Source organism: Eublepharis macularius, chromosome 1, assembly GCF_028583425.1.
Source record: "Eublepharis macularius isolate TG4126 chromosome 1, MPM_Emac_v1.0, whole genome shotgun sequence".
Classification (NCBI taxonomy): Eukaryota; Metazoa; Chordata; class Lepidosauria; order Squamata; family Eublepharidae; genus Eublepharis; species Eublepharis macularius.
The window spans coordinates 21653369-21675978 of NC_072790.1; the positions used below are offsets into that span (position 1 = coordinate 21653369).

Below are 22610 nucleotides of genomic sequence, written 5' to 3' on the forward strand. Positions count from 1 at the left end.
TCACTTTGGGGGTAATAGGCAGGGGCAGTTGAAGAGAGTTGAAAACAGTCGAAAACAGGGTGGTGAACAGACCTACTGGTAGATTTAATCAACCATTTTCTCCTTCTACAGGTTGGTGGCCTAGCCCAGCCTCAACCATATGCCTGGTGGAACACCTCTGTCTTGCAGGCCCGGCAAAAGGATAGCAAATCCTGCCGGGCTCTAGTTTCAGTGGATAGAGAGTTCCACCAGGCTGGGGCCCGGACTGAAAAAGCCCTGGCTCTGGTTGAGGCCAGGTGGGCCTCCCTGGGGCCAGGGACTACCAATAGTTGTTTCTTTGCTGATCAAAGTGTCCTCCGGGGCATATATGGGGGGAGGCGGTCTCGCAGATATGCCAGTCCCAGTCCACTTAGGACTTTGTAGGTTAATACCAAAGCCTGGAGTCTGATCCAGTACTCCACAGGCAATCAATGCAGCTGGTGCAGTATAGGTGTTATGCGTGCTCCAATTGGCACTCTTACAATAACACGAGCAGCTGCATTTTGAACCAGTTGTAACCTCCGGACCAGACTCAAGGGAAGCCCTGCATCGAGCGAGTTTCAGTAATCTAGCCTAGAGATGACCCTTGCCTGGATCGCTGTAGTTAAGTCGCAGGTCAAGAGGCAAGGGACAAACACACAAATTCACTGCTCTTTCTCCAAAGACCTCAAAATGGCTTACATACGGTCCCCAGGAAATTTTCCAATCTAGGCAATTTACGTGCCAGACCTGCTTATTTCAGGAGTAGGATGGTATTGCATGCCTTTAAACCATGCTCTGAGCTTACCCACAATGCACTTTTTGCTGCTTGGGAAAAAATATTCCTTTCTTTTTCCTGTGATACATTAAGAGAGCTTGGAGAATGTAGCCCTTGAAAATTACAGCGGGGTAGATCCCATCCTTCTCCTAACTGAGCAAAGTCTGAAGGCTTCTTCCAACCTTATGGAACCTCCCTCCAAAATAAGTGGTTCTTTTTCCAATGGAGGCAGGAGGTAAATAAGCTCGGTAACCACCAATCCCCGGGGTATGTGAACCCCCAGTAGAATAATCTTTTCTGCAAATTCTTGCAGCAAATTAGCAGTGAAAGCAGGAGACTAGTCCTCCTAATAAGCAAGATTGCTTAGTCATGGAGGCGAAAACCTGGTAGCATGGTAGTAGCATTTGAGGTGCCAATGGATGCAGAAGACACCTTGTCATTTAATAAGTGAGTGTTATGCATGATGGTCTTTAAGTTCATCAGGGTCTTCTGTATGTACTTCGGATGTTAGCTTTTGATTGACCCTTAGCCTCTATATCCAAACTTCGTTGCGTGCTGCTTGATGGTTGTATGATAGCAATCATTTGCAACGGAATTATGTTCTCCGTATAATATCCATTGATGGGATGCAGCCTACGATGTTTTTGTTCTTCTCTTTCACTGTAATAGGCTAAGATGGTGAGAAGCTGAGGTGCTTTGATGTCATAGTCAGATATATCTTCAGCCATCTTCAAGCTACTCTGATTTCAGAGTGAAGTCAGAAGGGCCTATGGAAAGGAGAGCGGAAGAAACGTGGGCTTAAGGAAAGCAGGAGCTTGAGAAGGCAGGAAGAGACTGTAGAAGGAAGGGACTTTGAGAAGGCAGGAAGGGACTTTAGAAATAAGGGTTGATATTTGAGAGGCAGAGAGCTCCAGAGCAATGAGGGAAAAACAAGAGGTAGGAGATGGCAAACTGTGACTGCAAAAGCCCACGGAGAGTTGTGTATGATCAAAAGTCCCATATTGTTTTAATATAACCAGCCAAACTGACTTCAGGCTTCTCATGTGCTTGCATTGAGCTAGTCAACCACATTCACAATCAACCACGGGATGCTCAGCACAGCTTTAGGAGTCCTATTAACCTGCCTGGGGTAAGGAATTGCCAGCTCTCAGTACCAATTTCCAACCATTGAGGAGTTGAGGAATGGGAGAAAATGGCCCCCACATAGTGATGGTTTTTGAATTTTCAAGGGAAATTAAAAAAAAAAACACTGACAATGACTGTGCCGCCATATCACTTCCAGGAAAAACCTTGTGGCGCCATAAAGTTCCTGGTGATTCCTAGAGCTACCCTATATCCCTTCCAGGTTTCTTCTGGAAATGACATGGCAATGCAGCCAATGTGATACCTCCCATATCACTGCTTTAATCCTCTCCCTTGCCAGTTATCAGGCTTTGCTTACCTTCCCCTCCCCCATATGCTTGGCTATCATAGGTCTGACTCTGATCTCAGAATAGAGTGGAACAAATGCTTGTTTTGGCTTGGATATGATACTTCCATTAATGCAGATGAAAATTGCATTAGCCTTTGTTGTTGTGCTGTCCCTTTCTGTGCTGTCTCTTCTTGCTATTGCTGGTTTTGTATGGTTTGCACAATCAAACTGGAATTATGGCAGTATGATCACTTTACTATTACAACACAACAACCCAGGCCTCTGTCACAGTAACGTGACTATGAGAGCAAGTTTGATGTAGTAGTTAAGAGCGGTGGCACTCTAATCTGGAGGAACCGGGTTTGATTCCCCACTACTCCACTTGAAGCCAGCTGGGTGACCTTGGGTCAGTCACAGCTCTCTCCGAGCTCTCTCAGCCCTGCCTGCCTCGCAGGGTAATTGTGAGGATAGTAATGACCAGGGCTCATTTCGAGCGGGAACGCACTGGAATGATGTTCCGGCAGTTCCCTCAAGTCAGGTGGCCCTGCCCAGGTGGCCCTGCCCAAAATGACCTAGATTGGGTCGGTGCCGGGTGGGGGAACCTTTCCCATTTCAGCCTGGATAAGAGCTGAAACTGCCCGAATTGGGTTGGTGCCAGGCGGGGGAAGCGTCCCCCCCGGCACCAACCCAGTTCTGGTCGTTTCGATCCCGATCTGGGCCAAAATGGGCCCAAAAGGGCCATTTTGGGCCCATTTTGGGGCTGAAGGGGCCTGGATTGGGGCCAAAACAGCCCAGATCAGGTCAGTGCTGGGTGGGGGAACCTTCCCCCGCCTGGCACCAACCTGGTCCCAGCCATTTTGGCCCTGATCCAGGCCAAAACACCCCCCCCCCAAAAGCATCTCCCGCCAGGCACTGACCCGGTCCTGGCCATTTTGGCCCCAATCTGGGACAAAATGGGCCTCAAATGGCCCTTTTTGGCCCTTTTGGGGCCCTATTCAGGGCTGAATGGGCCTGGATCAGGGCCAAAATGGCCCAGATTGTGTTGGTACCACACAGGGAAAGCCTCCCCCACTAGGCACCAACCCGGTCCCATCCGTTTCAACCCTGATCCAGTCCAAAACGGGCCCAAAATGGCAATTTTTGGCTATTTTGGGCCTGTTTTGGGGCCAAAGGGGGCCAGATTGGGGCTGAAACAGCCTGGACCAGGTTGGTTCTGGGTGTCTCCCACCTGGCACCAATCAGGTCCTGGCCATTTTGGCTCTGATCTGGGCCGAAATTGGCCCAAAATGGCCATTTTGGCTCATTTTGGGGCTGAAGGGGCCCGGATTGGGGCCAAAACAGCCTGGATCAGGTTGCTGTCAGGTGGGGGAAACCTCCCCCACCTGGCACCAACCCCGTTCTGGCTGCTTCAGCCCTGATCCGTGCCAAAATTGTCCCCAAATGGCCATTTTTTGAAATTTTGGGCCCATTTCAAGGGGGAAGGGGCCCGGATTGGGGCCGAAATGCATGTTGCCATGTTGCCAATCAGGAGAAGCCTTCCCTGTTCGGCACCAACCTGGTTCTGACCATTTTGGCCCTGATCCAGGAAGAAATGGGCCCAAATGGCCATTTTTGGCCATTTTGGGCTTGTTTCAGGGCTGAAATGGCCCAGATTGGGTCGGTGCTGGGTGATCTCTCACCTGGCACCAACCAACCTGTTCCTGGCCGTTTCAGCCTTGATCCGGGCCGAAACGGGTCCAAAATTGCCATTTCCGGCAATTTTGTGCCCATTTTGGCCTGGATCAGGGCCGAATGGCCCCGGTTTGGGTTGGTTTCAGGTGGGGGAAGCCTCACTCAAGAGGCAGCGACGTGGCCCCAGTTGGTTTGGCCCCGATTCTGTCCCAAAAGGGCCATTTTCAGCCCTTTTGGGCCCGGATCAGGGCCAAAACAGCCTGGACCGGGACAGTGCCAGGCAGGGGAGGGTTCCCCCTCCTTGATCCAACCCGGTCCAGGCTGTTTCAGCCATGATATGGGCCCGAAAGGCTGAAAATGCCCACTTTTTGCTGTTTTGGGCCATTTTATGCTGGGGTTGGGGCCGAAATGGCTGGGATTGGGTCGGTGCTGGGTGGGGAAAGCCTCCCCCTCTTGGCACCGACCCAGTCCTGGCTATTCCATCCCTGATCCGGGCTGAAACAGGCCCATTCTCTCTGGAATCGTGGCCTGAACAGCCAGGATCGGGTCAGTGCCAGGTGGGGGAACCCTCCTATGCCCGGCACTGACCTGGTCCTGGCTGTTTCAGCCCTGATCCGGGCTCAAACAGGGGCCCAAATGGCCATTTTTGGTCATTTGGGGCCCATTTTGGCCAGGATCAGGATCAAAACCGCCAGGATTGGGTCAGAGCCTGGTGGGGGACCCCTCCCCTGCCCAGAACTGACCCGATCTGGGCCGTTTTGGGCCCTATCCAGGCCAAAACATGCCCCAAATGGCCATTTTGAGCCATCTTGGGCTTTTTTTTGGCCTGGATTGGGGCCACTGCCAGGTGCGGGAACACTCCCCTGTCTGGCAGCAGCCAAATCCTGGCCATTTCTGCCCGATCAAGGGGTGTGGCATATGCTAATGAGTTATGCTAATGAGTACCTGCAGCTCTTTTTCTATGAAATGACCCCTGGTAATGACATCCTTTGTAAATTGCTCTGAGTGGGCATTAAGTTGTCCTGAAGCATTCTTCAGGACCTGAAGCATTCTTCAGGTATATAAATAGAATGTTATTATTATTATTAGGTGCCTTGCCTTAGATTTTGCATCACTGGAGGCAAAAAAGGGTAAAGAATGGCTGTTTCCCATCAGTGTGGTAGATACTCCTCTGTGGTTTCTCTTGCTACCCCAGGGCCAATGAAGTGTAGCATGGATCTTGCCCACATAGTTATCGCATGCCAACATTACCACACCCGTCTGGGTAAGGGAAGTTTGATCAGGGCAGCGCCAGGAATGTCCCACCGTGTGTGTGCTTCTTAGAATGGTTGCCATAGGGCAATCCCTTCTTAGACAATACCACTCACCCGGCTCACCGGCATCCCTGGTGCTGTTTGGAAGCATTTCCTCAGCCCTTAGCCAATAAAGTTAAGTTCCAGGTGCTGTCTAATTGGGGGCAACCATGCCCCAGATTTGCCATTACGCTCTCAATAGCTGCCTGAGGATGGGGGGCCGCCATCCCCCTTCAGGAACAAGCCAGCATTGGATCGTGTAATTGCCGAGCGTGTTATACAAGGCACATTTCTTATTGCACAGCCACAAAGTTGTCAACTGTAGACTGAACGGCATTGCGTTAAACAAGGCTCTGAGTTCAGTTTTTGTGCTGTTCTGCAATAATCCTAAAGCCACACCACCCTTTCCATGCAGCAGCTCAATTGCATGAACAACTGTTTGTGTGCCATGAATGGAGCTCTCTTTCTCATCAAGGGTGACCTTGGCCCTAACCCCCTGTCAATGGGAAAGTTTCTGACTTGACTTCAGCGGGATTCTTGGCTATCCATCCAATATGACAAAACATAAATTGTACCCCACGCCTAACAATGTTTACTGTTAATCATCCATAGATCTGACGCTTTTACTGCGGCAGCTGAGGGACAGTGGGGGGGAATATTAAATTTGCTGCTATATTTAGGTGTCTCTCTCTCCGAAGCTCATTGAAACTTTTACAATAGCTTTTCTATTTGTTTGATTTATGCTTCCCCTTGGCTCTTGTGCCATATTGTTTGGTATTTTATGGCAGGCTTAGACCTTTGGTAGTACAGGCTGCCGTCTCCCCGTACGTCCTCTCTTGCAGGCAAGCCCCCAAACAGGCCTCATTTATTTCGTGCCCTAGGATGTGGCTTGCTTCGTTGACAGCGTAATTTAAAGAAATATATGGATGGCTGAAAAATCATTTGCTCAAATTTGTCCAGATGTTTTTTAGACGTGATTGGAATGTGATTGCCCTTTTCCTGCAGGGTCAAAAGATATTAATGTTCCAGAACTTCAATTGCTTGTACAACCCACTTTGGGTCTTTGACAGGGGAAAATGTTTGGTGTGTTATTGTTTGGCCTCCAAGTTCAAAGTTTCACATTTCCTTCTTTTCTAACGGAACAAACACACAAACGAGCCTTTTAAAACTTTCTTTATCTGAAACATTTGCTGTGCTTTTAATTTCACGGTGCCACATCTAAACATTTTAGCAATAACGTGCCTTTCCATCTAACGTGATTTTGTGGCTAAACTATTTATATTGATGAGTCATTTTGTCCCATGATAAAGGCAGAGCTCTAATCAATAGTTCCTTTTACACCACATTTCTTAACTTCTTGTGAGAAATGGGTTCTGTTGGGATTTAAAGAATCACAGTACCCCAAGGCTTTAAAAAAGGAAAATGGAATTTCACAGTGGTATGTGATGCATGGCACACCTGTTGTAGGGCATACCTGTGTATTTTCTTCATGTGTGCATGCACACACTTTGTTGCTTAGAGTCACAGTCCATGCTATCTGGAAGCCTATACAGAGTGGGAATTTGTGCTGTGAATGTGGCAGAGTTAATGCAGAAAACTTGAGTTTTTGAACTGCACAAATATTCCTTTGGAACTGTACAGATTGAAAGCCCTGGGACCATACCTCACTGGAGAAATCAATGTCTTTCTTTCATCCATTTCTCAGCTTAGTCAATGGCAACATTCAGACTCGGGAGTTCTTCTTGTGACGAGAGAGAATGCAGCTTATTTTCATGCTTGCGTACCTTCCATCCTTGGCATGCAGAGCATGGTGGAAGCCTTTTGGCTTTTGGAAGCCTTGAATCAACCTACAGTTCATTATGAGGCCTGGACATAGTTATTGGGTGAAGTGGTTTGTTCCCCCACAGATGGATTTTAAGCTGGGATTAAACTGAGGTTAAGAATCCCCATTTTGGGGAGTGACAGGGGGAGATAAGGGTGAGAACAAACTCCAGTTCTCCCAGTTGCCTGAATTGAAACATCAAGATAAACTAGAACTGAATTCAGTGCTTCCCAGTCCTGGAATCTATCAGTCACATCCAGCATCCTAAGGAAGGAGGGGCCTTGACCTGGATAACTTGGGCAAGCTGGATCTCTGCAGATCTGGGAAGCTAAGCAAGGTTGGCCTTGATTGGTAATTGGATAGGAGACCTCCACTGAAGACCAGGGTTGCAGAGGCTGGCAATGGCAAACCACCTCTGTTAGTCTCTGGCCTCGAGGACCCCAGCAGGGGTGCATTGCCTTAAGTCAGCTGTGACTTGATGGCACTTTCCATCCTCAAGGAAGGATGGAGGGGAACACATGAATATGAATGACGTTCCAGCCCATGAGGATCAAACCTCTTTTATGGGAATTACCAATATCTGTAGTGAGCTTATATATTGAACCGTATTTATAAAACAGAGCTGATTTCTCTTACTTTTCTCCTCTGCCAATGTAGCCCCTGTTAAACTGAAGTCCTGAGACAATGACTGGAGTTTTTTCTGGGGAATGTTTACTAACAGAAGGAATATGGGTGTTGGTTTTGATTCCCCATAGGAACCAAATACTGTGGCTTGGTTGCCCCTGGTGCCTAAAAATTCTCCCTGGCGATTAGCAGCTGCAGAGCAGCAGAGATCAAGAAGTAGGGTTTTTTTGCTTTTGCATGGCTCAGATTCTTTTTCTCTTCTTAACAATTTTTTTCATCCCTTTGTAAGGTCATGGGAAATTAGAACGGAATATCAAGTACTTGCTGAGTGTGAAGCTCCTAACTCTGCAAGGACAATATTCAGAACATGCTTTGCTGGGGCAGATGCTTCTCACACTCCCTCCCGGTTGTCTTTTAGAGATCAGTATGAACTGCCTTTATTTGTTCAAACCATGTTAATGATAGGCAGTGCTCGACTGTTTTCCCTGAACTGTCTTGTGTCTTGCTTAGAGATGAATGAAATGTCCCCCTCCTTTTGAATCCGTTTTATCCAGGCCTTGCTTTTCATTCTTATTAGTGCTGCTCGTTGGTTGCTCCCCCACACATTGGATAATGCATTTTCAGTGCCTTTAGAAATTGTTTGCAGGTGGATTTTCCTGCTTCACACAGGAAAATCCAGTTGCAAACAATTCCTGAAGTGTATTGAAGGCGCAATAGCCAACGTGTGGGAAAGCTGCCGTCACCTGGATTCCTGACTGTGTTGTACACTGACTGAGGGTGGGTCATGAAGCTCTTACTTGACCAACCCCATTGCACTATTTCTTTAGTTTATTTCTGAAAATATAGCTATGGAGTAGGGGGCAGGGGCGAGGAGAAAGATGATAAATGAAACTGAGTCCCTTGTTGCTCTTTGGTGAGAGCCAGTTTGGTGTAGTGGTTAAGAGCGGCAGGACTCTAATCTGGAGAGCCAGGTTTGATTCCCCACTTCTCCACTTGAAGGCAGCGGAGTGACCTTGGGCTAGTCACGGCTCTCTGGAGCTCTTTCAGCCCCACCGACCTCACAGGGTGTTTTGTTGTAGGGATAATAATGACATACTTTGTAAACCTCTCTGAGTGGGTCTTATTATTATTAAGTTGTCCTGAAGGGCGTTATATAAATCGAATGTTATTATGTTATTCTTTGTGGCTAAAAGTGAGCTCACGTATTTCAGGTCTGTGGGTTTATTTCATTTAACTTAGCTTTAGGTGGTATCTTCTCTGAGAGGAAAGAAAAGGAATGTTTTGGCCAAGCCCACGTTCATGGACTATTTGGTTGGCAGGAGTGGATGCTAACATTTTGGGGGGCAGGAACCCCCCCTCCACACACACTCTCAGTCCACTGCTGCTGTTCTCACAATGGTAGCATGTATTGATTCTGGGATTAATTAAAGATTACTATTCATACTGTCCACATTCAGAGACAATAACCCTCTAATACCAGTGCCAGGAGGCAACATCAAGGGAAGGCCTCGGCTCCTATGCTCTATTGCTGGCCCTCCAGAGTGACTGTTTGGTTGCCATGCCAGACAAGATTTCTGGACTAGTTGGGCCACCGGTCAGATCTGGCTGGGCTCTTCTTAAGTTCACGCCACACTTCCTTGTCACATCACCAAGCACATCTGTGAATAAGGCCAAAGATATATTTATTTACTGGCCAGTTGGTGCTTGGCACTCTTTATAGCTATCCCCCCCTGAGGTAAATTGTGGCGATGCTCCTGAGACACGTTCATCCCTGCATTGATAAAACCTAGTCATCACCTTGTCCACTCTTAATATGAAAGAGGAGAACAGAGATTGAAACAACAAGAGAATTTATTTTACAGTGAAGGGAAAGTTAACACAGGGGTTGTTGTTGTGGGTTTGTTGTGGGTTTGAACAAGCTGGCATCAGTTCTCACTAACTAACCCCAGGCTTGGAGACTGAGAAAAATAAAGGTGCCAGACTGTCGGGTGAGGTTAGCCCTGCGAGGTCGGACAGTTGCAGACTGAGTTCCACAAAAACAGTTATTTGGCAGCTGGGCCAGAAAGGCCAAAGTACTGAATTCAGATTGAAGCCCCTAAATGCAGTAACATCACAGAAGTATGACTAATAAAGTTTATTAAGAATTGTGCAAAGATTACAAATGCAGAAATTGTGCAAGACAGGAATGAAACAACAGTCTAAATGTGTTGTCTCTGTGTTATATGCCATCAAGTCGCTTCCAACCTATGGCGACCCTATGAACAAGAGACCTCCAAAACGTCCTATCGTTAACAGACTTGCTCAGATCCTGCAAATTGGAGGACGTGGCTTCTTTTATTGAATGAAGCCATCTCATTTTAAGTCTTTCTCTTTTCCGATTGCTTTCTACTTTTCCAGCATGATTTAGCTAACCGAAAATACTTAACAGGCTTTTGCTACCTAATCCAGATGTTACTTTGTCAGGACAGACCACAAAGCCCAAACAGAATGCCAAAATCTCAGTCCTTGTAACTAAAGATCCAAAAGGTATAAGAAGAGACCAGCTTGGTTACAGACCAAGAACAAGATTGCTTACAGCTGACACCTACAGTAGTTGCTAGCCCAAGGAAGCTCAAAGAACTGAAGATCTCTTTTATGCAACGTTGGCTGCAACGTGGCCTGATCCTAATGGACCAGTCCAAGTGCTCCCAAGGCATGTGGCCGTGTCCCTTTGCTGCTGAGGTGTGTTTGCAATTGGAACGACTAGCCCACGTCAGACTGTAAGCTCTATTGAGGTGGAACACAGGCAACGGCCCTCTGGTTTCTAGCCTCTGTTTTTAACAGCTTCAAGGTGGGGTCTGGAGATCTCCCAGAATCTGAAGCGTATCTGTCATGGCCCAGTCTGGACTCAGTGAGGGCGAGGTCTCCTCTGGAGGAGAGGGGCCTCGTGTAGCCAGCCAGGACTCCTCAGGAGAAGAGGAGTTCTGTGTAGCCAGCCCTAGCTGTGACTCTGCAGAAGCCGGCCATCGGGAGCAGCAGCTGCTGGCTGATCAGAGCTTACAGCCAGCAGCTGAAACGCCAGGACCCTCTGGCCCCAATACCACGGGGGAAGCTCAGCCAGGGATGTCCCAGGCTACAGGTGCAGCGCAGCCAAGGGCCTCCACCCCCCCAGGTTCGCCCATGCCCAAGGAACGCCGCAGACAGCTCCAGAGAATGGAACTGCAGGAGAGACGGCGCAGTGCTCGTCTCCTGAGCCGACGCCACCTGCTGGAGAGTGATGATGAGTAGCGTCAGGATGGAGCCCCAGCAGCTGGCTGAAAACCACTCCTGGCTATAAAAGCCAGTCAGGAGCAACTGCCAGGTGTAGAAGCAAAGTGTTGATTACCTGCAACCACTTCCTGGTAACTTGCATCTTGCTCTTGCCTGCACCTTGACTTGATACCCTCATGCTCTGACCTACGGACTGGACTTGGCTTGGCTTTTGGATCCTGGACACACCCCTGGCCTTTACCTTGTGCTCTGACAACGGACTGGACCTGGCTTGTGACTCTTGAACACTCCTTGGCTTCGTGTTAGTGCTTGGACTACCAGCTTGGGCAGGCCTAGCCCACGACAGTATGTCTCTGGGAACAGCTAGCTCAAAGTTTCAATAAGTTTCTAGAGATTTCTCTTGGGGCTGGACTAGGCCACAAGCCTGAACCATAGTTCTGAAATGGGCTAAGAACAGCCCGCTACTTGACAGGTGTTCAATACCAAGTTTATCCATCTATGGAGATACGACTTCTCCATAGAATTTATATATATTGTGTCACAGTGACACGAACACCAGTAACCGTCAGAATACTTTGGAAAGTGGCCACTTTTCCAATAGATTTCCTTGGAGACTCTTCATTACATCCTTTGAAAACTGCAGATGTCTGCCTGCTCTGTAGCTTCTAAATAACCCTGAAAGACAATGAATGAGAATCATAAACCAGTGCATGCCACACTAGGCCAGCACTATGGCTGCTAGGACCCAGGGCCAGATCGAGGGGGGGGCAGGGGGGTAGTCTGCCCCTGGCACCGGGAGCAGCTGCCAGCTGCTGGAGCACGCAGGCGGCAGCATGGGCAGCCTTGCAGCCCCTCGCGCTGCCTTTCGCCTGCCCCACAGGACAGGGGGCGGCTGGCTTGCCATGCACCCCCTGTCCTGCAGGGCAGGCAAAGGGCAGCACGGCTGCCCACGCCATTCATCTGCCCCGCAGGAGAGGGGGCAGCCGGCCGCCCCCTGTTCTGCGGGGCAGGCGCATGGTGTGGGTGGCCTCGCAGCCCCCCACGCTGCCTTTTGCCTGCCCTGCAGGACAGGGGGCGCGTGGCAAGCTGGCTGCCCCCTGTCCCGCGGGGCAGGTGAAAGACAGTGCGGGGGGCTATGAGGCCGCTCGTGCCATTCGCCTGCGGAGAAGCAAATGGCGCAGGCGGCTTCCTAGCCTCACAAGCTGCCTCCGGTACCCCGAGTGATGATGTCACCAAAATGACGTCATCACGCCGTGCTGGGAGTGCACACGAGGCCGGACTAGGGTTGCCTCAGGTGCTGGCAACCCTAGATCTGGCTCTGTTAGGACCAATCTGGAAAATAGCGGGAGGGTTGAGGGCAGGGACATGGTATGTGCCGCATGTGTGTGTCAGCACCAGAGTGACAATGCCATTTCTGATGAAAGTCCATTAAGTGATGGTGAGCAGAAATTGCCAGAAAGTCTGTGGCACCATAGAACATCAAGATTTGAGTCCAGTAGCACCTTAGAGAAGCTTTTGAGAATCAAAGCTCCCTTATATCTGAAGATGCAAGTCAAATATCTGAGGAAGGGAGCTCTGCTTTGCAAAGACTTATACCCTGAAAATCCTGTTGATCTCTAAGGTGCTACTGGACTCAAATCCTGCTGTTCTACTGCAGGCCAAAATGACTACCTACCTGAAACTATCTTCTTGGTACCATAGAGTTTCCAGTGATTCCTACAGATACCTGCCATTTCGTCCAAGTTTTCCATGGAAGAGATGTCGCCATGCTCACACTGTTGCTGTTCTTTTCATCATTCCCCTGCCACTGCTTGGAATGGCTGCAGGCAATGAGAGTTTGAGGACAGGGATTCCCTGTCCCTTCTAGGGGACTGGCAGCCCTAGCCAGCAAACAAAACATCCTGCTTCCATCTTCAGTGACTGGAGACACAGCAAGATCCTTCCCTTGCCTAAGGGACCTCTAACCCCCTCATCTATCTCAGCCATTTTGACTCTTTCCCCCTCTGCTCCTCCCCTTTTTTCTCCCTCCAGAGTTTCTGAGGCCCCTGAATGGTCATTGCTGGCTCTCTCTATCAGACCCTCAGGTTGGATTGCCAGGTCCCTATAGCCTCCTGGCAGGAGGGAGGATCTGGCACTTATTGGCAGGTCTATGTCAGATTGGCACTGTGCATGTGTGCTTCTGGCATCTATGCGAGGGGGCCAATTCAGCCCATTTGGGGCCAAAATTGGCCCCAGAGAAGTGTGGGAGCATACCCTCCACCAGCACAATGACCTAACTAGAGGAAGTGATGTCATCATGCCCCACTGGGAGAGTGCCTGCCCACTGTGTGCTTGGCTGGGTTGACTGCCGGTGGTGGGTGATGAGTTTGCCACCTCCTGCCAATCGCCAGGCAATGCAGCTAGTCTTAATTACAGACTAGTTTTGAAAGATTTGCAATGGTAGTGTAAACATAGGTTATTCTGGCATTTGTGGGGATATTTGTAGATATGCCTGAAGCTTGGGAATTACCCTTAATATATAAAAACTAACTACTTTGTCTAAATGATGTCGGTCATGACTAGGGGAGCCGTGCCTCCAGCTATGATGAGAAACTTCGTGTGGACAGCTGTAGTTGCTCGATGCTGCCCTGGTCAATGGCTGGATAATTTAAAAAACAACAACAGCGGAGCCCGTTACATCACTTCAGGAGAAATCCCAGAAGTGAATTATCTAGAAACTCTATGGCTTTACCACAGAGTTTCTGGCAATTCCTAGAGCCATCCTAAGTCACTTCTACACTTCTCCCAGGAGTGACATTGCAGTGTAGCTTATGTTGCACCCCTCCCATGTCCCTGCCCCCACCCTCCCACTAGCATGGTCTGGCAATCCTAGTCATCCCTATACTAAAGAATAAAGACAATCACAAACTCCAAACAATGGAACATTTAGGTTATTTAATATGGATATAGATAGACATATAGTTATGTCTGATGCATAAAGTTCTTCACTGTTACATGCTTTGATCCATTCAATCTATAGGATGATTAACATCAGTGGGAGATGGATTATCACTTATGGCTACTATTTTTAGATAGATATTAGTCAGCAAATTAGGGATTTTTTCCACTTCAGTTTTGCTCTGCAGCTGTTATTGCAGCGCACACAAAAGCATGATTGTAAAAGATTTTTGTGCATTGCAGCTAGGCGCAGCAGTGCCCCAAACCCTCAGAGAGCCTCAATTGTGTATGTTTTCTCCACTTGTCTCCTTCTCATGTCATTACAGCAAATAACCATCACTGAGAAACCACCAAGTGGAATGATAGACAAAGGCGTGGTGAGACAGAATGCCCAGGGGGGTTAGTCATTTCAGTGTGCATCTTCTGCAACTGGCCACCCTCATGGTCTCGTTGGATTAGACCCAGAATGTGATGCTCAGAGGGCTGTATTTCTCAATCCCTTCCCTATCCGTCTTGGCTTAAAAAACCCTCGTCTTATTCCTGTATAATATTTAGAGTTAGAAACTGTACAATGCTTTCTTTACCATTTGCACTTACAACCTTTACATGGACAGAAATTACTTCCATCGTAAGTGACTGCTACTATGGGACAGAGCCTCCCCTCCTGCCAAAGATCAGTGTCAAGACAAGCCTGATTCTTAGCTCAGGTTTTCATAAAACAGCAAAAAGGACGGTAAACCTGTGCCTTGCCTTGTACTGCACAGGGCTTGCATGACAGGGTGATATTCCGCTGCAGAACGCAACTGCTCATGGAAAACAAGAATACTGGAGGGAGGGCTATGCTAGAATCTACACCAATACAATCCAGCTTTTTCTTTTTAATTACCTCTTTATTTACATTATTTATAGTACACCTTTCTCACTAAGACTCAAGGTATAAGGCAATGTAATCAACAGGATGGGGTATCCGATCAGCAATATAATAGGTCAGGACTGCAGAAGTGACAGAGTGCATTACAGATATGCTTCAAATTCTGGGAGATCTCCAGACCCTACCTTGAAGCTCACAACCTTATTAAAATCAGAGACTATAAAGGCCAGAAACAGGAGGTTCATCACCTGTGTTCCATCTCAATAGAGCCATTTTGTGGTTGGCTCTGCCTCCTATGGCAGCCATTTTGTGCTTGCAACTCTGGGCCAAGCTCTAAGTGACGAATTACACTTGAATGGCAAGTGAACAGGCTCATGTGTATTCCTCCCTGTCCACTTGCGTTCTTCTTGCACTCCACTTGATCACATAGTGATCATCACGTAGTAGCCATTCAAGTGTAATTCGTCACTTCTAGCTTGGCCCTTAGTGTCAGAATTCCAAAGGTGCCTGCAGGCTCAAAAGGCATGACTCCTGCATGCAGAAGATCCCAGGTTCAGTCTCCGTATCTTCTATTAAAATAATTAGGAAGTAAGTGTTATGAAAAACCTCTGCCTGATACCTTGGAGAGCAATTGCCAGTCAAAGAAGACAAGAACAATCTTGCAGTTCAGCAGAGAGACTGCTGAATTGTAACTGATAACGAAGCCCAAGACTATGCATCCACCTGAACTGAATCGAGACAAAGGCTTCCTGTCTCATTACCAATACTAATTTCTCCACTACCACCACCCCTCTGCATACCCCACCCTATTCAATCACGCCTGCCTTTGTCATTCACCAGCTAAAGGGATCAATCTGTAAGCATCTGAAGGACTGCTCAGTGATCCGGGGCCAGACCAACCTGGTTTCCTTCTTTGATCGAGTGACCAGCTTACTGGATCGGGGGAACTCTGTTGACGTGTATTGTCGAAGGCTTTCACGGCCGGAGAACGATGGTTGTCGTGGGTTTTCCGGGCTGTATTGCCGTGGTATTGACACTGAGAGATCTCTATCTTTTGGTGCTACACCTCTGAAGATGCCAGCCACAGCTGCTGGCGAAACGTCAGGAACTACAATGCCAAGACCACGGCAATACAGCCCGGAAAACCCACAACAACCATCTGTTGACGTGATTTATCTGGATTTCAGTAAAGCTTTTGATAAGGTCCCCCATGACATTCTGATGGGCAAACTGGAAGACTGTGGAGTAGACTATAGGACAGTTCGGTGGATAGGGAACTGGTTGGAGGATTGCACTCAAAGAGTGGTGGTCAATGGCGTTTCATCAGATTGGAGGGAGGTGTCCAGTGGGGTGCCGCAGGGCTCGGTTTTGGGCCCGGTACTTTTCAATATTTTTATCAATGATTTGGATGAAGGAGTGGAAGGGCTGCTCATTAAATTTGCTGATGATACCAAATTGGGAGGGGTAGCAAACACCCAAGAAGATAGAATTAAAATTCAACAAGACCTGAATACTCTGGAGAAGTGGGCAGCTGTGAATAGGATGCAATTCAACAAAGACAAGTGCACAGTATTACATCTGGGCCACAAAAATGAGAAGCACAAATACTGGATGGGGGATACACTTCTGGGCAGTAGGATATGTGAAAGGGATCTTGGGGTAAGAGTGGACTGTAAACTGAATATGAGCAGTCAGTGTGATGCGGTGGCAAAAAAGGCTAATTCAATCCTGGGTTGTATCAAAGGGGCCATAGCATCGAAATCGCAGGAGGTCATAGCCCCTCTCTACACTGCCTTGGTCAGGCCACACCTGGAGTACTGTGTGCAGTTCTGGAGGCCTCACTTCAAAAAGGATGTGAACAAAATTGAGAGGGTGCAGAGGAGAGCGACGAGGATGATCAGGGGTCTGGAGACAGAGCCCTACGAGGAAAGGCTGAGGGCCTTGGGAATGTTTAGTTTGGAGAAGAGGAGGTTGAGGGGGGACATGATTGCTCTCTTTAAATATTTGAAAGGCTGTCATTTGGAGGAGAGCAGGGAGCTGTTCCAGTTGGCAGCAGAGGGTAGGACGCGAAGCAATGGGCTAAAACTACATGCACAAAGGTACCGACTGGATATTAGGAAAAACTTTTTCACCGTCAGAGTAGTTCAAAAGTGGAATCAGCTGCCTAGTGAGGTGGTGAGCTCCCCCTCACTGGCAGTTTTCAAGAAGAGGCTGGATGAATACTTGTCAGAGATGCTTTAGGCTGATCCTGCCCTGGGCAGGGGGTTGGACTAGATGGTCTGTATGGCCCCTTCCAACTCTATGATTCTATGATTCTATGATATCATATGGCTTCTGTAATCACTCCACTCTCCAAGATATAAGGACAGAGGGACTCACATTCTAGATGTATCTGAAGAAGTGAGCTGTGACTCACAAAAGCTCATACCCTACCACTAATTTTGTTAGTCTTATAGGTGCTACTGGACTCTTGCTGTTTTCCACTGAAGAATGATCTTGAAAGACTAGTGGCATGGCTGAACATAACACACATTCATGTGTTCTAGAACAATAAATGAAGGGCCAGAATGATAGACTTCATTGGAAAGGTCCTGCTTGTCCACAAATATCATTCTCTCTCTCTCAACCTGACATACCATTCAGGGTTGTTTTGAGAATCACCCACCACATCTTGAGCAACTTGGAAGAAGGGCAAAATACAACTGTAATTAGTAAATAATATCATTCAAGGGACAAACCGATCTGGACTGAAAGTGTATTTATTTTTATTTATTTACATTATTTATAGTTTGCTTTTCTCACTGAGACACAAGGCGAATTATACCATCGACAGGCTGGGACATCCAACCTGGCAATAGGTTTTGGGTTGTGGAAGCCTGAAACAGAGCATAAGAATCAGCTTGGCTTGTTAAACAGGGCGTTTCCAGCATGGGGCCCGAGGGCACCCTGGCACCTGCTGACACCTGCCTGGCGTGTTCAGAAAGTGGGTGGGGCCAGGTGGGGCTCTTCCCCAACATGGCTTCTTCTGATTAAGGAAAGGGGATTTATTTTAAAGTACTCCGTGTTTCAATTTAAACCCCTCCTTTCAGCCAAATAACTTCACACATAATCAAGACACCAAAAGCAGTGATCTTCAAGGAAATATGGGCTTATTGTGGGTGACACATACCACCATTTCAGGTAGAAATGTGTAAGGACCAATTACATTTAAGATCTTTATATAGCTTAACACTAATTGTTTACAGAATAAAAGCTCAAAGGTTAGTGCAAACAACCTGTCAGAGTGACACAAACACCCTGTCAGAGAGATGCAAAAGGATGCATTCCCCAGAATTCATGATATCCGACAAGCCTGAGTGACAAATGAATTATACAAACATTTGAGAAGCTGGAGCCATGTATTGGACATACTCTTGGGAATGGAATGGAATCAAGGTTAAAGTCTTACTCATCTTAATTATAATAACCCAAACAAGAAAATGTTTATACTTTGCTCAGTGACTTTTCTCATCTGCCAGAGACCTATTTGACAAGAAGGATATCTGGGAAGGAGGAATGTGACGCTTAGAGCAAGGCCTGCCTTGCATGTGCTTTATGTGCCGTTAGCTTTGAATGTATGCTCACAACAAGATTCTATGGAAAGAGGTTTAAAAATCCTTTAACAATTATCCAATCTGATTGACTTGCAAATTAAAATAGTGTTGCTTTGGCAGCAGCTGCCACCACAGTGTTGGTTTTATTCTTTCTTACTCCTTTTTCCCAATTTATTTTTTAAATTACCCCTCTTCTCCCCTGCACTTGGACTTCTTCTGGATGTGTTGTTAGCCCGCCTCTCATGGCAGCCATTTTGTGGTGGGCTGTGCCTTCTGTGGCAGCCGTTTTCTGGTTGTGCCCACTACTCTGTGTCAGAATTCCAAAGGTGCCCACTGACTCAAAAAGGTTGGGGACACCTGCGTTATATAGCGCAGAAATGACACAGTAGGGCCATACTTAAAGCAGCAGACAGTACGTATTGTATGCAGTAGTGTTCACAATGACATCTGATCGTGCCCCACTTGAACTCTCATTGTCTCTTTGTGTCATCCTTTCTATACAGGCAACTTTGTAAAGAATTCACAGATCTCTTGGCCCAGGACAGGACACCCATTGGAAATAGCCGGCCGAGCCCCATTTTGGAACCAGGGATCCAGAGCTGCTTGACTCACTTCAGTCTCATCACCCACGGCTTTGGGTCGCCAGCCATTTGTGCTGCCCTGACTGCTCTCCAGAACTACCTGACAGAAGCTCTGAAAGGCATGGACAAGATGTTCTTGAACAACAACTCTGCTAACAGGCATACTTCCGGGGAAGGACCAGGTAGTAAAACCGGAGAGAAGGAAGAGAAACACAGAAAATGAAAACAAAAAGGAAGCTAATGAAATTAGGGAAGAAAAATAAAAAGGAAAAGCAGAAAGAAAGAGAGAGAATCTTTTAAAAACATTTTGATTTTAGCTTTAAAATATTGGATTGGGCTTTGGAGGAATGATGCTAGCTAGGTCAGACCCACAAAGAATTTTTTTTTTAAAAAAAGGACATAAGGTCAGAAGTGCACAATGGCGCAGGAATGGCTTTGACGGAGGAACTTTTGAAGACAACTTCCAGGAGTTTCCACTTCTGTCTCCCACAATCTTTTTTTTAGAAAAATGATATTTGGGGGAGGGGGGGATGGGGGGGATGAAAACTGATCATCAACATAGGTGAAAGCAATCAATAACTTATTGGAAGTATCGTTTTGGTCATGTCAATATGTTGGCCGAGGTACATAGTCTGCTTGTGTATTACCATTATTTGAAAATAAGTGTCTCTTTTGTCTATAATAGGGAGGGGGAAAAACCTTCTGAGGAATGGAATTATTTTATACTGAACTGTCCAAAACAATGTTTTTTGCTTTTGACCCAGATCTTCTTAATTTCAACATGTCAGAATAGTTAGGGCCAAATGCTACTCAACTTTTAGGTTTTTCAGCAGTGGGGAAGAAACAGGAAAATCCAACCTGACTCTCGAGGTCTAGTAGCCATTCAAAAGGAATGCCAGCTGCTATACGAACTGGTCCAGGCAGGCTGCGAACAAGTTAAAACTCTGTTTACGTGGAAGTGTGTTTCAAATCATATGAACTAACCAAACTGTTTTCAAGTGCCCCTAGTCAATACAGGCTATTAAACACCCACGTTGTTTAGATATTTAGCACAACTGAGCCTTAAACTCTGAGGCTCCAATGGCTATTTATTGGCTGTAAAGATGTGTAGAGTTTGCCTATAATTGAGAACTATGTCTAAGGTTGTGATTTAACTTAGAATCAGCATTGAGCTTCTAGGAGACCATCCATGGGGAAATACATGCTTAAAATGTTATGCGGGTGTGCAAAATCTGTGAATGAACAGGACCAGGGAGGAGCCCAATTCTTCAGCTTGTGGACTCATCTTTTTTTTTTTAAGGGACATGCATTTTGCATTCAGAGGTAACTCTTTCCAGTAGGAAAGAGTAGGATTTTTTAAAAATCCAACTGGCCCAGTTGGAATGTTCCTTGCAGGTTCGGGATTTCTGATGCATACTCTGAGCTTCCCCACCTGCAAGAGTTCTCCTTTGCATTGCTGTGAATCCACCTGCTCAGAATGCACCAGGAATAATGCACATAGAGGTGTCCCATTGAAGTGAATGGGAAGCCCGCTTGTTCACTGGAGTGCATATGAAACTCTAAGACTCATAGGTTCAAAGTGATTAGGTGCCAGTTTGCTATTTCAGGTGGGTAGCCATGTTGATCTATAGTAGAAGATCAAGATTTGGGTCCAGTAGCACCTTAAAGACCAACTAGATTTCCACACTATGAACTTCTGAGAGTCTAGAAAGCTCATGCCCTGGACATCTAGTTGGTCTTTAAGGTGCTACTGGACCCAAGTCTGCTAATTGTTGCTCTGAACAGCTGTTGTCTAAATTCCCATAATGCCAGTGTCTCAGATCTCATGCATACATGCCTGATTTTAAAAAAAGAGTGTTAGTAATAGGAATGTCTGTATAAGTTATGTGGTTTCCTTCTCAGGAGTATGTATCCTTTTTATTTTCTTCTGTTTCCCAAAGCTTTGCCCGCTTGGCTTATGAGCTTCTTCAAAGAGGACTAGAACTCCCAACACATTTCATCAGGTACAGAGATGAAAATGCACAGTCTTGACCCTTTTCAAATCAAAGCCAGTTGTTTTGGAATTCTGCAGGTGTACTTCTTTAAAGAAGCTCAAAGGGAATAGATTAAAGAAGGCAAAGGTAATGGAATGGACAATGTAATATCAGGAAGCAAAATTCTGTGTTGGGTCTAATGCTGAGAAACACACTGGGGCGCATTCTTTGACACTGAATGCATACGGCAGAGCAAGTTGGCTCAGCACATTTCTTCTTTAAAGGGCCTGGGTGAAAGGAAAGGCAGGGAGAGTCATATATGCATTTCTGAAATGGGCTCTCATTGTTAGGAAATCCATTTTCTCCAGGCTATTAAAAGAGTTTTGTAATTCTTGACATAGAACACAAACAGCAAAAGTTGGGCAGGGGACTCACCAACTTCCAGTCGCTTGCAGAAATTCAGTATATTACAGGCCCTCTTTCTGATTCAGTTTGTCAATGTCTTATCTCCTTGTTAGTAAAATCATGCTTAAGTGCAAGGAGATGAACTTCACCCTGCATGTTAACAGGTTTGAGAGGTTTTGTTACTTGACTGTTGCTATAGAGTGTTTTGTTCTTCTTTTTTGTTTTTGTTTTTTTAAAAAGTCTCCTGTTTGTCACAACAGCTTTTGTCTATGAATAATTTTGGCCTAACATAGGATTTTAGAAGACAATAGGCTACAGATGTATTGAAATCTGCCACCCTTATCTTCAATACATTATATGGTTTTGAATTTCTATTAATTTTGGTGGAATTTAGTTCCACTTAATGGTGCCCATGACGGCCGTTGCTCAAAGTTATCAGGATAAATGTCCATCTATTTCAAGTTACCAAAATTTCAGTTTCAAAAGTGAGTTAGGACTTTTTCAACTTTGGATAAATAATTGTTTCATATGCTAAAGCTCACGCATACATGAAGTATACATTGTCATAGTTACAGCAGTTGTATACATCTAGCAAGCTGTGTTTCACCATGGTATGTGTATATATAGACATATTCTCCACATGCCTTCCCCACTGCATATAGATATGATGAAATAACATGTGCAGGACACTCTTTTTGGAGGCTAAACCACTAATCCTTGTTTCATGCACTAAATTGTGTTGTTCATACTGGTCCTTGCAATTTCAAGTTACTGGTTCACCCAACCCACAAACCACTTGAGATGTGATTGAAATTCAGCCAACTCTTTTCACATTTAACATTTCTACCTGTTTTGTAGACTTTTTTTTTTTTTGCAAGAGGGAGAGAAACCTATTCACACCACATGGATAACTTGGAGTACCTTGTATGAGGCCAAATCATGGCTGCATTCCTGAATGCATTCTTAGAGGAAGAAAGTATCATAGGAATCCCAGTTTTGTTGACTTTAAAGGGATTTGGTGCAAATTCAAGTATTCAGCGTCTTTAAGCTGTATTTCTAAACCTACACTTATATGTGTATAATAATAATGACTGACTGTACTTATATACTGCTCTTCTAGACAGATTGGTGCCCCACACAGAGTGGTGAACATAGTCATGTTATTATTATCCCCACAATACAGATAGGAAGCTGGGCTGAGAGGAGTGGCTTATCCAAGGCCACCTGCTGAGCTCAGGGCAGTAGTGGGATTTGAACCAGCAGAGAACTGATTTGCAACCCAACCACTTAACCATTATGCCACAGCAGCTATGGTAAGTCCTTATTGCTTAGCAAGTCCCAACTATAATTTCTCTGGGCCCAGTCCAATCTTGAAACAGACTCTTCCCCCATTCCAAAATCAAAAA

At 46.4% G+C, this 22610-nt stretch overlaps 1 protein-coding gene across 3 annotated transcripts in view; it reads left to right on the plus strand.

Moving 5' to 3' along the window:
- The window catches only part of TFAP2B (transcription factor AP-2 beta), an 86508-nt gene that overhangs the window by 56199 nt on the left and 7699 nt on the right, over positions 1-22610 (plus strand). For 2 of the 3 annotated variants that reach the window (XM_054995151.1, XM_054995167.1), the window contains exon 7: positions 18749-19302. In XM_054995151.1, the coding sequence (XP_054851126.1) occupies positions 18749-19049 (301 nt within the window). In that variant the 3' untranslated portion in view covers positions 19050-19302. Of the gene's footprint in view, positions 1-18748; positions 19303-20766; positions 20830-22610 lie in introns of those variants that run through there. The other variant, XM_054995159.1, reaches the window with a different exon arrangement.